The following is a 15,641-nucleotide window of genomic DNA, read 5'->3' as shown; positions in this document are numbered from 1 at the left end:
CATCCCTCCATTTCTTATAAACAGGACTCCAGGGAACATCCTGTGTATCTATTTTTGTCTAATTGTATGAATGTGTCTGTAGGATAAATTCCCAGAAATGCAATTGCTAAGTTAAAGACCAGGCACATTTAAAATGGATAGATATTGCTGAAGCGGTCACCAAGGACATTGTAAATGTAAACTTCTGATGGTCACATATAAGACTGTACATTGATTTCTAAGCTGTGCTGTGCCAGAGTGTAAGACACAAAATACATTGGGGCTTTAGGGCCAGAAATGACCAGTTCTATCACCAAAGCATCCTCCATAAGAGTTACCATGTCTCTTGCTAACCATGCTGTCTTTGTAGGGAGGAAAAAATAATTTAGCTTTACTAATTAAAATAACTTCCTTCTGTAGTTACTTTAAAAACAGTATGCAAATGAGTTAGAGAGATGGTATAAGGCAACATTGAAGTGGCAGGTTCACCGCTCACCTTTTTCCTGTAAGGTGAGGTCAGGCTCCCTTGGCAGGACAGGGGAGATGATCTTGGAAGATGGGGGATGTGGTTGGTAGGGAAGGGGCTGTGGTGTGAGGCCATGGAGCAGAGGAGACATTTTCTGCTAAGAGGAGATTGGGTTCAGACAGATCTGGGTTCAAATCCTAACTCCAAATTTTTTAAAAATTTATTTCCAGGTCCTCTTTTTATTTTTAAAAACATATTGTTATTGATTTCAGAGAGGAAGGGAAAGGGAGTTAAACATCAATGATGGGAATCATGGATTGGCTGCCTCCTGCACGCCTCCCACTGGAGATCAAGCCCGCAATCTGGGCATGTGCCCCTGACCAGAATCGAACCCAGGATCACTCAGTCCACAGGCCGACACTCTATCCACTGAACCAAACTGGCTAGGGCTCTAGCTCCAACTTTTACAAGTGAAGGCCTTTAATTTAGTTCTCTGGACCTTGGTAGTATTTTAGGAATAATAAATAATGCCCACCTCGCTGGACACTTGTGAGACAGGGAGAGATGTCCTGTATAATAAAAGCCTAATATGCAAATTGTCCCCTCGACTGGGAGTTTGACTAGGGGGCAGGGCGGGGGGCCAGCGGTAGCGGCAGGCAGTCTGGGGGAAGGGAGGTGCTGTGACCTTTGCAGTGGGGTTCAGGATCTGAAGGAGGGGCCGACACAAATGAAAATGCTATACAAGAAATATAGAATTTAGAAGGCATTGAGGGCCAGGTGGAGCCTCTTTCTTGAAGAGACACACGGACTTCTGGGTCTCATTTGCTTTTTGTTCACTTGAATGCACATTTTCCCTTTAGCAATGCATACTGGCAGATCAAAGGTAAAGTTTGGTAAACAGTATAATGATTATCAGGTTAGGAAATTGCCTTGAGCCATTGAGCCCACAGCAGGGCAATATTATGCTGATTTTCAGCCCTGCTGAATATCAAAGTCCATTGGTATTCCAATGTTCCTTTTTGCATTAATATGCTAATTGCTATTTGATTTAGCCTCTGGCAGGGAGGCAGCCACAAGGGACCCTACCCATGCACGAATTTTGTGCACTGGGCTTCTAGTATATAATAAAATGCCTTGCCTGATACCCCATGAGTAGAAGAGTCCTAGCTGCCTCGCAGGAACAGTTTGGGCCCCCAAGAATGGGTGCATCTAGGGAGTCCAGTCCCTCTCCTGCTTCCCTCTGCACGCTTGGCTCCTCCCACACTTGGAGCAGACCCTGAACCAATTTCTCCACTTCACAGGCCCTTCCGGCTGGCAGGTTGTGTCCTAGATCAGGCCCAGATGCTTTTATTTTGCCTGCGTGGCATTTACAATGTGCCGTAATTTCACTGTAGGGATGGGTGTATTGAACCTAAATTCAGACTTCAGGTCTATTGAAAGTCTGGTATACAGGGCCCACATCCTTGCTGGGTGACAGGAGTGGGAATTGAGCTGCCATACTCATTGGAGAGGGTGAGAGGGCTCTGCCCAGCCAGGTCTGGCCTGGGTCACTCTGCATTGCTCACCTGACCCTGGAGGCATTTGAATCTGTGTCCAAAATCTTGCACCAGTGGCTTGGCAGTAAAATCCTGAGGGAGGCTGTTGACCAGGCCTGATGATGTGCAAATCCTACACTCTTTGGGCTCTGGAGTATTTTATGCACTTTTCATCAATGCGGAAGCAAAAGGGGAAAGCCCTTTACCCCTGAGGTCCTCTGGGGAAAATAAAATTGATGTTAAAGCAAGCTAAAGCTGTTGACCATTCTCAATTGGTCCAATTTCAATGCTTTGATCTAGAATCACAGATACCATAAAATGTTAGAGCTAGGCCAGCACCTCCCCACCCGCCTTTCCCTCCCAAATGAAAAATATAAGTCACAGAGAGGGCGAGTGGCTTGCTCAGTCACCCAGCGAGATTGGAGCAGAGCTGGGACTTGTAACCCTGAGGCTAACGAACAGCTTGTTTGCGCTCAGAGTGAAGCCAGGTGTTGTTGGTAAGGAAGCCGGGGCTGACACGCTCAGTGGTGCCAGGCAGTGCTAACACCAGCAGTGACAGAGTCCTTTGCTTTCGTTGGAACGTTCAAGGGCAGCCCTTGATCACGAGCTGTACTTCGTATTCTTTAGTCCTGGGTCATAATCCTGGAGGTGTCCTTTCGGCCCTCGGAGCTGATGCAAGATGTGGGTAGGGGAGGCGAGGAGAAGGGGGGCTTGGAGAGGAAGAAACGAGGTGCTGGGGGCCTCCTGCAGGTTTGCCCACCTGGGCAGCTGTCTCTGTCTGATCTGAGGGGACCGTCCGCAGCTGACGTTCCAGGCTGGTGTTGACGAAGTAGCGACTGTCCTCAGCTTTAATTGTCTTTCCCACGAGAGCCCGTCCTTTTACTCCAGCGCAGTGGTTCTCAGTGGGGACAGTTTTGCCCCCCAGGGGACACCTGGCGACGTCTGGAGACATTTCTGGTTGTCATGAGCAGGGAAGGGTATGCTGCTATCATCTGGTGGGTGGAGGGTCAGAGATGCTGCAATGCACAGGACAGCTCCCACCCCACCAGAGGGTTATCCAGCCCCAATGTCCATAGTCTTGAAATGGAAAACCCAGCTCTAAATTAAAGACCACGGCAGGGAGCAGCAGGCCAGGTTCTGCTTCCCCTCAGCATGGGAGAATTCTCCCCCAGGACTGCAGACTCGGGTCTCTGCTGCAGTTTGGCAAAGCTACTTTTCATCCCGCACGGCCCCACTGCGTGCCTGACCTGACCCTTTCTGCCGGGGTGTCCCCAACTCGAGATTCTGCATGCATGCTGAGGCAAGTCCATAAAGCCAAGTTATTCGGAGCCCTCAGGCTGCCAAGTCTGATCCAGGCTGTGTTGCACGTGTGCCTGGATTTCCTTCAGCCCTCGGGTTCTCTGCACGTTTCCAAGAAGGTGGACAAAGCAAAAGAGATCACTTAGAAAATACATTTTTTATGGGATTTCGCCGTATCTAGCTGTGCCACGGTGGGCAACTTACTTAACCTCTCTGTGCCTGTTTCCTCATCTGTAAGTCAGGTAATGGCATCTCTCCGGGGGTTCAGTGCGATAAAGCCGGCACTCAATAAATTGTAGCAGCGATGCTGACTAATATTGCACTATTCATTTGCGAGGCTCGCTGAATTTCCTCAAGGGCAAACCTGTGGGATTTCATCGGTGTTTAGTGGGAAAAGAGGTCGGTGGCCAAATGTTTTGGGGAGCTCTGGGTTCAAAGGAGTGAAGTAGTATTTTTTTTTCTTCAGGACCTGCCGGGACCTCGGATGTCCTGGTAAGGGTTCTGCCCCTCAGTGAGGGGGAGGGAACATGGAGCACTTATCAAATGGATTTAACAACAGACTGTTTCTTCAATTTTTCTTTTTTTTTTTTAAACATATTTTATTGATTCTTTACAGAGAGGAAGGAAGAGGGATAGAGAGTCAGAAATATCAATGAGAGAGATGAGAGAGAAATACCGATCAGCCGCCTCCCGCACACCTCCCACTGGGGATGTGCCCGCAACCAAGGTACATGCCCTTGACTGGGATCGAACCTGGGACCCTTCAGTCCACAGGCCGACGCTCTATCCACTGAGCCAAACTGGTCAGGGCTTAAATTTTTTTTTGAAGAGTGTCTCAACCTCCCTAAATCCCGCCCCGCCCCACCCCACCCCACCCCGCCCCACCCCACCCCACCCTACCCCAAATATTCCAAGGGATGGGGGTTCCACAGAGCACACTCTGGGAAACGCTTTGCTAGGGCGAAGCCAAGCTCCTCTTTCCTTTTCCTTCTTTTCCTGGGACCAAAGCAGATGTCACACATCGTAACTGTCACAGGCATGAAAGCCCTGGGAAGCTAGCCAGATGCTCTCTCTCCTTTTTTGGACAGAGACCGACTCTTTGCACTTGATCTTGTTTGTGTGTTTTTAATCCTGGATTAGACAGGCTTCCTGGCCAAGGGGATTCCTGTGTCCTTTTATTTTTTCGGTTGTATTTTTTGCTGTTTTTCCCTGACTTTCAAGGCAGCTCACCAACATTGCAATTAGAAAGAGCCCAATAAATTCAATAAAAAAGGAAGCAAAAGAGTCTTAACCTAAAAAAGGAAAGAAAGAAAGAGCCTATTTAGTCGTCATTCTGCTAGGAATAAATAAAACACTTCTCCCAGCCCTCTTGAGAATGATCAGCTCCCATTCAAAAACTTGTTATAGATTGGGAAGCAATATAGGTGTGCTTGGTACTACTGAACTGTATAACTAAATGATTAAGGAGGTAAATCTTATGTTCTATGTATTTTACCACAGTTAAAGATAGAAAGGAAAAGGAAAGGAAACCAAAATTTTTCATGGAAGTGTGCTTTATGTCCAGAAAAGACGCACACACCTGTGGCCGTGCAGCCGGAGGAATATCCATAAAGTGCCCACACCCATGCAACTGGCGCTCAGATTAAGACAGAACATCAGCCTGCGCGCCCCCTCTTGTCCCACCCTTCCAGTCATGATGTATCGCCATCAGTTTCCCCTGATTTTGAACAAGAACCACACAGTATGTCCTCCTTGCATCTGCCTTCTCAACTGTGTGTGTGAGATTTGTTCTGATTGTGGGGTGCAGTTGATTTGGGTCCCATTTTGAATGTTTATTATGTGCTAGGTCAGTGGTTGGCAAACTCATTAGTCAACAGAGCCAAGTATCAACAGTATACAATGATTGAAATTTCTTTTGAGAGCCAAATTTTTTAAACTTAAACTTCTTCTAATGCCACTTCTTCAAAATAGACTCGCCCAGGCCGTGGTATTTTGTGGAAGAGCCACACTCAAGGGGCCAAAGAGCCGCATGTGGCTCGCGAGCCGCAGTTTGCCGACCACGGTGCTAGGTGCCTAAAAGGATCAATTGGTTCATTGCAAATACTCCACTGAGCTTCTGACAAGCCCATTAAGCTTATCTGGGAGGCAGAAGAACATAGTATGCGATCAAGCATGGATTCAAATCCTAGCTCTGCCCCTTTTTCCTGTGTGATTTGAGGCAGATTCCTTCGCCTCTCTGAGCCTCGGTTTCCATATCTGTAAGATGGAGCTTATCATAAAACGTAACTGCAGAGGCTGTGGTGGTGGTATTTGGTGGTCCTGCATGTGAAGGATTGAGCCCAGCGCCTGGTGGGGTCCTGGAGTGTTAACCATCACTGTTGGTGTTCAGAAAACTCCTCCCTGGGTTTGACATACAGGCCAAATGGGAGATGGTGCGCTATTGACAATGCTTACAAGTAGGAGGTAGTTTTATAAATTTTATATGGCAATATTTTTTTTAAGGAAAAATGTCAAACATGCAAAAGTAGACAGAACAGCATAAGCATTTATCAACACCTGAGCCAATCTTGTTTCCTCTCCACCCCCATTCATTTCCTCCCTGCCCTGATTATTTTGAGATAAGCCCAGGTTTATCATTTCCTCTGTCAATATTTCCAAATGTCTCTAAAAGGAAAGGACTCTCTAAACAGATGAAATCACAGAACCATTTTCACACCAAAGAATTTCACAGATTTCCTAATATAAACGACAGTGAGTCAATGTTCAAATTTTCCCAATTAGCTCATGAAATTTTCATTTGGGAGGGCTTGTCAAATAAAAATCCCCCCCCCCCTCCGCCGACAATTACTTTTAATTCTTCAAAGTTCTCCATTTAAGGGGTGGCTTTTTAAAAGTACAACATATGCCTTTATTTGTGCGCTGGCCTGTATGTGTATGTTGGAGTGTGGGGCGTTCTTTCTCTGCCTCTATCAGTGTTTATCTCCTATTGTACTTGTTTGAATTTTCCATTATGAAAACTTGCAAACATATTCAAAAGTAGAGGGAAGGGTGTGACACCTCAGGTACCTGTCACTCAAGTTCAATCATTATCACACCTGAAGCGAGTTTCATTTCATCATCACCCTCCTCCCATTTCTCTTACGTGGCTTAAAATCCCTTCTAATCTATAGGGTCCCCTGACTTTTTTTTTTCTTTTGGTACTTTGTCTATTACAGAAGCTGAGTCATCTGTTCTATGCTTTTCCACCTTCTGGACTTCGTTGCACGCCCATGACATTGATCACTGTGTCCCCTGTGCCCTGTACTTTCTGTAAACGGGGGTTAGATCGGAAGCTTTGTCAGCTTCTGTTCTTTCCTTTTTGTAAGAACATTTCATTGGTGGTGTGGCACTTCCTACGGCATCCCATCTGGAGACGCGTCGTATCTGATCGATTCTTTCTTCGTGTGATGTTAAGGTTCATTAGTAGGCGTGGGTGCTGCCAGCCTGGCCCATCCATCATCAAGTTCTCCACCTGCTTCTCATCTAGCTCAGTGGGCCTGAAAGTGTGGGCCCGAGACCCGCATCCTTAGCCTCACCTGGAAGCTTGTGAGACGAGAGCAGATCCCTGGGCTCATCCCAGACCTACTGACTCAGAAAGAAGCTCTGGGGGTCGGCCTGGCCCTCCGTGATTTCACCACCCTCCCCCTGAAGCTGAGACATGAGGAAGTTGACCGCTGGCCTAATGGTTTTAGCAACTATTGATATTATAGCCACGGCCCATTATTTTATCAGGGGGTCACAAAATTGCTACATTCTGGTTTTATTGTTTCACCTACATTTATTAGCTGGAATTCTTCCAAGTAGAGGGAGTACTGGAAGTGGAGTAAGGGGAGGAAGCTGTTGGGCTTATTGAGTCCTGAGAGAAATTCAAAAACAACTTTTAAATTGAATTTATTGGGGTGACATTGGTTAACCAAAAAGTAAAAATTGCATGAAATGTGATGGCTAAACTCAGGACAATGTATGTTCTCTGCTATTCTTTATTTCTCTTTTTTGAATAATGGAAGTGATTATTCAGATTTAGGGAATGATTTGCTCATTTCTCCATCTTTTTAAAAAATGAGCTTCTAGAACTGGTCTCCCAAGAGAAATAACCATCCCTTGGAGCAAATCAGCTTCTCGTTTCCATTCTTGTTATTTTCACCCTGAGGGAGAAGAGTAGGTATTGGAGCTTCTGCCCCTCTGATTTTGCCTTGCAAAGCCTGCATTTCAGGACTGGCTGCCCAGCGCCAGGGCCCATTCAGTGGATATAGGGGTTACTCTACCTCCATGGGATTTGGGGCCCACGCGTGAGGATTATCTCGGTGAATTCAAAGGAACGGTGAATTGTCTTTTGCTGAAGTAGGGGCATTGACCACCCAGCACGCCCTGGTGACTGTGCGCCTTCACCTTCTGCCTTGGAGCATAGCAGCAGCGGGTGGGGGAGGGGGAAGGGGCAGGTTGGAAGAGCTGGGTGAGAGCAGGTGTCCCCAGAACTGGGCCGTTCCTGCAGGTGCGGTCAGAAGGTATGGAGTAGGCCACTGGACAGGCCTCTAACGAGCCTGCTGCCTCGGCACCCACCCGTGGGCACATCTAGAAAACAGATGGAGAAGGTGTCACAATGGGCTCCCTATGTTGAAAGGACATTTAATGACTTAAAAAAAAATAAAGACAGACTTCTCCTAGTCAATTATGTAGTGACCTTGAACAATTTGTGTAAGAAAGGCAGAATCAATGTGTTGCCCTCCCCCCTTTTCTTAACCAGTTTCCCAAATAATGGGTTTGTTCCCAGCATCTTACAAGGATGCCTATGAATTGTTAAAATCATAACGAGCTCATAATTTAAACATATTCACCTTTCAAACTCTTGTGTATTTTTCTTACTGATTTTCAAACTGTCCCATGTTTGACCAGTTAGAACCAGGGTTTTATATTTTAGTATGTAGTTTTCTAGACCTTTAAAAATGTATACACATACATACAAAATTACAAGAAAGAGTCTATTCTAAATAATGTTTTAAAAATATTTTTATTGATTTCAGAGAGGAAGGGGGAGAGAGTGAGAGGTAGAGACATCAATGATGAGAGAGAATCATTGATCAGCTGCCTCCAGCACTCCCCACATTGGGGATTGAACCTGCAAGAATCTGCTACCCGGGCATGTGCCCTGACCGGAAATTGAACCGTGACCTTCTGGTTCATAGAATAGTGCTCAACCTCTGAGCCACGCCGGCCAGGCCTATTGTAAATATTTTAATCAGCTTTATTCATCTACATGCAGTAAAACTTACCCACTTTTTAAAAAATGCACTGATGTTAAGTCTGCAGCCCAGCGAGTTATGACAGGTGTACACAGTCATGTAATCGCCATGGTTATCAGGATTTAGACCATTGTCATCACCCTGAAAGTTCCTTTGCGACTCTGGGCAGCCGGTTTCCTTCCCGGTCCCCACCAACTACCGCTCTGCTCTCTGTCACCACAGTGTGGCCTTTTCTGGGCTCCCTATCAGTGACTCAGCAGAGGGGCAATCTTTTGGGCCTGGCTTCTCTCACTGAGCATAATGCTTTTGAGATTCGTCTATTTTATGGTGTAGTTTGTTTCTTTCTATTGCTGAGCATTCCATTCATATATGTGTTCAACGTAGAAATGTATCCTAAGTATATTCGTATGGCCAACAGGCATATGAAATGTCCAGAAAAGGGGACTCTATGGAGACAGATAGATCAGTGGTTGCCGGAGGTTGGAGGTGGGAACAGGGAGTGACTGACTGCAGATCGCCAGGAGGGAACCCTTTTAGGGGGTGATGAGAATGTTCCACAATGCATCATCATAATGGATGCACAATCTAAATTTACTGAAAATCACCAAATTGTACATTTATAATGAGAATATCATGACCGGTAAACAACACTTTAATAGGTTTAAAGAGGAAAAAATCTTTGTGTGGCATAAATAAAAGTCCAGGTCTTGAATTTTCAGTGGTGGTCTAGCATTGTGTTGACAGGATGCTCTACAATTCAACAAGGCACCTGCCCACTGAAGGCCACATAGAGTGCTTGTGGGTTTCGCTGTCCCAAGAAGCACTACAGTGTACGTTCTTGTACATCTGTCAGCGCTTACCTGTTTCCTTAGGCTAAATCTCTAGAAAGGCAATTGCAGGCCAAGGAGTATGCATGGACTTTAAGGCTCTTCCATCCTAAGGGCAATGAGTGCAGAGGCTGGGCCCCTACACTCTTGACAACGCTGGATATTATTCATGGTTTTCACCTTAGCCAAGCTGTTAGGTGAAAAATCAATATCTCACTGCTTTAACGTGGGTTTCTTCACTTACTAGTGAGACAGAATACCTTTTTCTTATGTGTATTGGCTATTTCAAAATCTTTCTAAAATATCAATTTTTATAAATGTAATAAAGTTATAAAACTATAAATATGATAAAGGTACGTAATAGAAAGTACACTTATGTTCAGAGTAGCATTCACAATAGCTAAAATGTAGAAGTAACCCAAGTGTCCATCAATGATGCATGGATACTTCCAGATGGAGAGATACACAAATGTGGCCTATCCGTGCAATGGAATATTATCCAGCCTTAGAAAGGACAGGCTTGTGACACATGCAACACCCTGGATGAACCTTGAGGACACTATGCTAAGTGAAATAAGCCAGTCACAAGCAGACAAATACTGTACGGTTCCACTTATATGTGGTACCTGGAGTAATCAAATTTATAGAGACAAAGTAGAATGGTGGTTGGGAGGGGCAGAAGGGGAATTATTGTTAATGGGTACAGAATTTCTGTTTCGCAAGGAGAATGAAGAGTTCTAAAGATGGGTGGTGGTGATGGCTACACAGTTATATGAATGCACTTAATATCACTGAACCATACTAAAAAAAGATGGTTAAGAGAGTAAATTTTATGTTCTATATATTTTACCACAATTAAATTGGAAAATAAATATAATAGAAAGTAAAAATCCCCTCATCAGTGTACTTGATATGTGCACATTTCTCCACTTATTTGGCTACATGGAATCTAAACATTTTAAAATAAAATGGGATGTTATACCTACTGTTTTACAATCTCCCCTTTTATTTCAATTTTGAAAACTTTACTGAGAAAAATTCGCATACCATATAATTCATCCTTTTAAATTATACCATTCAATGGCTTCTTGCATATTCCCAGAGCTGTGCATCCATTGCTACAATATTCTAGAACATTTCCATTAGCCCAGAAAGAAACCCTGTACCCTTAGGTGTCACCCTCTAATTCTCTCCCCGCCCCTGGCAACCACTAATCTATTTCTGTGGATTTGCCTACTCTTGACATTTCAAATAAATGGAATCATACAATATGTGGCCCTTTATAACTGGATTCTTTCACTTATAATATTTTCAAGGTTAATCCCTTTTGCAGTATATATCAGTACTTCATTCTTTTTTAGGGATGAGTAATATTTCATCACATGGCTAAACCATATTTTATTCATCCATTCATCTGTTGATGGACATTTGGGTTTTTTACACTTTGGGGCTATTATGAATAATGCTCCTATGAACATTCCCATACAAGTTGTGGTATGGATGTATTTTTCAGTTCTCTTGAGTATATACCTAGGAATGGAATTATTGGGTCATGTGGTAACTCTATGTTAAGACTTGGATATCTTCTTCCTATGTCAACACACGCAGACATATTTCTCGCTTCTTAACCCCTGGACAGGTATTTCATCGCATGAAAACACCGTGGTTTATGTAGCCAGTGCCATGGTGATGGACACTAGGCAGTGATGCAGGTCTTTATTTGAAGGGCTGGTTGTTTCCATTCTTTGACGACATAAACAGTCCTGCAGGGGACACCCTTGTACTTTGCGGACCGTTTCTTCCGATGCTGATCCCAGACATGGTGACGGGAGAGCTTAGCTCCGGCCCGATTCTGACTCTGTCGCCTTCTTCCACAGGGGACCGACCAGGCACCATGGCGCAGAAGGGCCAGCTCAGTGACGATGAGAAGTTCCTCTTTGTGGACAAAAACTTCATCAACAGCCCAGTGGCCCAGGCCGACTGGGCTGCCAAGAAGCTGGTCTGGATCCCTTCGGAGAAGCAGGGCTTCGAGGCGGCCAGCATCAAGGAGGAGAAGGGGGATGAGGTGATCGTGGAGCTGGTGGAGAACGGCAAGAAGGTGACAGTGGGCAAAGATGACATCCAGAAGATGAACCCACCCAAGTTCTCCAAGGTGGAGGACATGGCAGAGCTGACCTGCCTCAACGAGGCCTCCGTGCTACACAACCTGAGGGAGAGGTACTTCTCAGGCCTCATCTATGTGAGTATCCTGGGGCCGCCAGTCCCTCCTTCCCGGCCTCCGGCACCCTGGGAGGGGAGAGGTTTAGGGACGTGTTCAGGGTGCAGGATGGGAAGCCAAAGGTCTGACCGAGGGCAGCTGTGTGGTGAGATAGAATCATTCAGACCTGGGTTCAAGTCTCAGTCCCACACTTCCTGGTTCTGTGGCATTGAACAGGTTATTTTACCACGTGAAGCCTCGGCTTCTCTATCTGTAGAATGGGGATAACCACCCTTCCCAGGTGAAGGTGGTACAGAGATTCCATGTGATGACATATGCAGAGTGCCAAGGCACATGGTAAACACTCCACGGATTTCAATGAAGTAGTTCCCTGCTCTTCCTCCATCTTGTAGATGAAGCTCTCATGACCTCCTTGGGAAGGCTGGTGCATCCGGCAGCCAGCTGGGAGGGAGACACGAGGACCCGTGGAGGCCTTCCCGGTCACAAGTGGGAAGGCCCAGATTCGACCGGGACTCCCCTGGGTCAGCTGGGCCAACCAGAGTGAGCTAGAGCTGCGCTGTCCAATATGGTAGCCACCGACCACCTGTGGCGACCTAAATTTAGATAGAAATTAAATATCAGTGTCTAAGAATTCATGTCTTCAGTTGTACTGGCCACCTGTCAAGGGCCCCACAGCCTCTGTGGCTAGCACAGGGCTAAAGTATTTCCACCATCACAGAAAGTTCCGTGGGACTGGAATGATGGGGTTGGGCGACTCAGAGGGTGCAGCCTCCCTGTGGGGTTGGACCAGGTCTCCAGGACATAGAGGGACATGGTCACCCTGGTGTCCGACTGTTGGCAGCGGGTCCCCCACCCAGCCTTTGTCTGCCTGGCCTCGGAGGAAGGGGATGCTGATCCCCAGGGCAAATCACCTAGTTTCCCTGAAATTTCATTTCCTCCTCTGCAAAATGAACACAAGGATAGTACCAGCCTCACAGAGCGGCTACTCTAAAGAGAAAGTACTTGGCGCCTTGTAGGTGCTCAAAACGCGAGGTGTTGATGTTGTTGTTATTATTATTAGTGTTTTTTTTTGTTGTTATGGCCATTCTTGTTATTACCAGTCAGATGTCCTTGTTCCTTTGTAAACTTGTGGGAACAGGCACGTCTACTGTTATGCCCTCTGGCCCTGCCCTTTACATTGTGCCACGTGAAAATCACAAAAAGCCCTTTGTCCTCTCTCAAACTGTCCTGCAGATTTTTTTCCTAATTAGGAAAATAAGACACAGTCACCACAGAAGACTTGGAAAATTTAGAAAAACCCAGCAGACACAAACCGCTCCCCCTGGGGTAACAGCTGCGACGGTGCTGGCGTGCGGTGGTGCCTTCTCGGTGACAGTGGTTCGTGATTGCATATTTGAGAGCCTCTGCACACGGGCTAGTGAACTGCTCTTTCTTCCATGTACAAGTCTGGACTGAGCACCCCCACATCTGTCATAACCCGCCCCCCCCCCACCTCAATACCCTTTTTAAAAATCCTCACCCGAGGATATGCTTGGTTTTAGAGAGAAAGGGAGAGGGAGAGAGAGAAACATCGATTGGTTGCTTCCTATAAACTCCCTGACCAGGGATCGAACCCGTAACCTTTTTGTTGTGTGGGATGACGCTCCAACCAACTGAGCCACCTGGCTGGGGCCCCAATACGCTTTGAAGGACTGTGTAATCTATCCCATGGATGTACCATCATTGGTGATCCATTCTTTTGATAGTTCAGAGCGGGTTTCCGTGGCTTTTTAAAGGGGGGAACGGGGGAGCGACTCATAATTACGTAAATTCCTCCTCTAACTCAGGTTCTATACTTTGCCACACTTGATCTCATTTAATTAACACAACCTCCACTGAGTAAGGATGCTTGTCCCATTTTACCGGAGATCAAGCTGAACTTCCGAGTGCTAAAGGCCATCCTTACTTCCCTAACTAATCAAGGAAGTCCCTTTTTAACCCTTTGCACTCGCTTGCTTTTTTCTCGATTCCTTTATTCTAATGCTAACCGTGTCGAGTCACACTCAACATCCGAGTGCAAAAGGTTAAAAAAAATATATTTTATTGATTTTTTACAGAGAGGAAGGGAGAGGAAGAGAGAGTTAGAAACATCGATGAGAGAGAAACATCAATCAGCTGCCTCCTGCACACCCCCTACTGGGGATGTGCCTGCAACCAAGGTACATGCCCTTGACCGTAATCGAACCTGGGACCCTTGAGTCTGCAGGTCGACGCTCTATCCACTGAGCCCAACTGGTTAGGGCAGTGGTTGGCAAACTCATTAATCAACAGAGCAGCAAGCCGTGGCTCGGCTTGTGAGCCGCAGTTTGCCGACCACTGGGTTAGGGCAAGGAAGTCCCTTTTGTCTGAGGGACTCCTTGTATGGAAATGTGTCAGCCTGGGGCTGTCAGTACACAAGGGACATTTCTAAGGACGCCAGTCTGCAGGGAGCTGGAGGGAAAATTGGATTCCTCCGGACCAGGCCTCTCAGCTAAGATGTGTCATCTCCATCCAGAGAAGTCAAATACAGGCCTGTGTATCAGTCTCACCTGCTGTCCTCTGACACAGTGTTTGAGCCCAAAATAGAAATCGGGGGGGGGGGGGGGCGGGAGAGAATGAGGGGTTTATGAAGGTATCAAGATCCCGAATGTCTTCTGAGAGTAGATTAAAAATGGAATCAAAGCTTCACATGCCTGCCATGTTCCTCTGGACAGATTAGGTGAGAACTGTTTCAGCCTGGTGACCACGCGCCTTCTCCTGTCTTGATTCTCTCTGGTCTATGTAGTCACTTAAATTGAAACCGTTTTTCATGACCGAGGAGATCAAGAAAGAGAAGGGGGGGCAAGTTCCCCTGCCAGCGCACGATGGCAGATGAACAGGTGGGTGGCGAGGTGATGCTAAGGCAGGTGGGGGTGCCCAACTCTGCCCTGGGCGATGAAGAGAACTTTCCCCTCTGTTCTGCAAGGCTCACCTCAGAGACTTGGACCATTTTAAAAAGCCCAGCAAACACGAATTGCTCACCTTTGAGAAGGTCCTGGCCGTTGTCTTGTCCTCCTAGATCTGAACGTCTGTAGGAGCCAGGAGGTCCTGAGCTGCCACAGATGGTCCATGGCGCCCGTGGGGGCGTGAATGTAGTTCTGGTCCCTGGTCCAGAGCCCACTTGCTCTTCTGGATGGGTCGTTGGCTGGGTTCTCTCTGCCTGGAGTTTTTCATAGCAATGCAGCCATCACTCTGTCCCTGGCTGGGGGATGGGACAAAGGTTTCCGGTGGCGAGATCTCATTGAAGGTGAGACTGTCCCAAGTCCTCCCCAGACATTTCACCCGTGACGACACCGGTGAGAGCAGAGCTCGTGTCCCACTCTGCACGTGCAGTGACTGAGGCAGAGAAGCGATGTGACTCTCTGGGAAAGTCCTCTGGCCTGCCCCAATGTCAAGTGTGGGTGCTCTTCCCTCTCCTGCCGCTCTCTGTGGGCTGCTGAGGAGTCACGGGCCTGTTCCTGGCCTGAGGCTGCTTTTATTTTTTCCTTAAGGGGAGGAAGATAAGGCGCACTCCATGCAAATATAGAACATGGATTCTAAACGATACCTGGCATATCCATACAATGGGATGTTACTCTGCTTTAAAAAAGAAGGAAAGCCTGTCATGTGGGACAACCTGGATGAGCCTGGAGGACGAGACGCTGAGTGGCAGGAGCCAGTCATAGAAGCACAGACTGCATGATCCCACGTGTGTGCAGAATCTCAAACAGGCAATCTCAGGGGACCCGAGAGCGGGATGGCGGCCGTAGGGCTGGCAGAGGGGGACACGGGGAGTTTCTGATCAATGGGCGTGAAGTTCCAGTTGAGCAGCTGAATAAGCTTAGGGGTCTGCTGTACAGCACTGTGCCTACAGCCAGCGTTCCTGTGTGTGCATGTGACACGAGACCTGCCCTCCCACCAATGTTTACGTGTTTTGTTTTTTAAAGTCTTCCCTAAAACACGTGGTTCTAAACTCGGTGCCAGTGAATGGGCACCAGGGGG

At 46.8% G+C, this 15,641-nt stretch overlaps 1 protein-coding gene across 2 annotated transcripts in view; it reads left to right on the top strand.

The window, feature by feature from the left end:
- The window catches only part of MYH11 (myosin heavy chain 11), a 118,933-nt gene that overhangs the window by 3,585 nt on the left and 99,707 nt on the right, over positions 1-15,641 (top strand). For both annotated transcript variants that reach the window (XM_079797326.1, XM_079797327.1), the window contains exon 2: positions 11,263-11,624. In XM_079797326.1, the coding sequence (XP_079653452.1) occupies positions 11,280-11,624 (345 nt within the window). In that variant the 5' untranslated portion in view covers positions 11,263-11,279. The remainder of the gene's footprint in view (positions 1-11,262; positions 11,625-15,641) is intronic.

This window comes from Cnephaeus nilssonii (assembly GCF_951640355.1).
Source record: "Cnephaeus nilssonii genome assembly, chromosome: 2".
Classification (NCBI taxonomy): domain Eukaryota; kingdom Metazoa; phylum Chordata; class Mammalia; order Chiroptera; family Vespertilionidae; genus Cnephaeus; species Cnephaeus nilssonii.
Note: the sequence above shows the minus strand (reverse complement) of the source record. Positions and strands in the feature narration are given on the sequence as shown.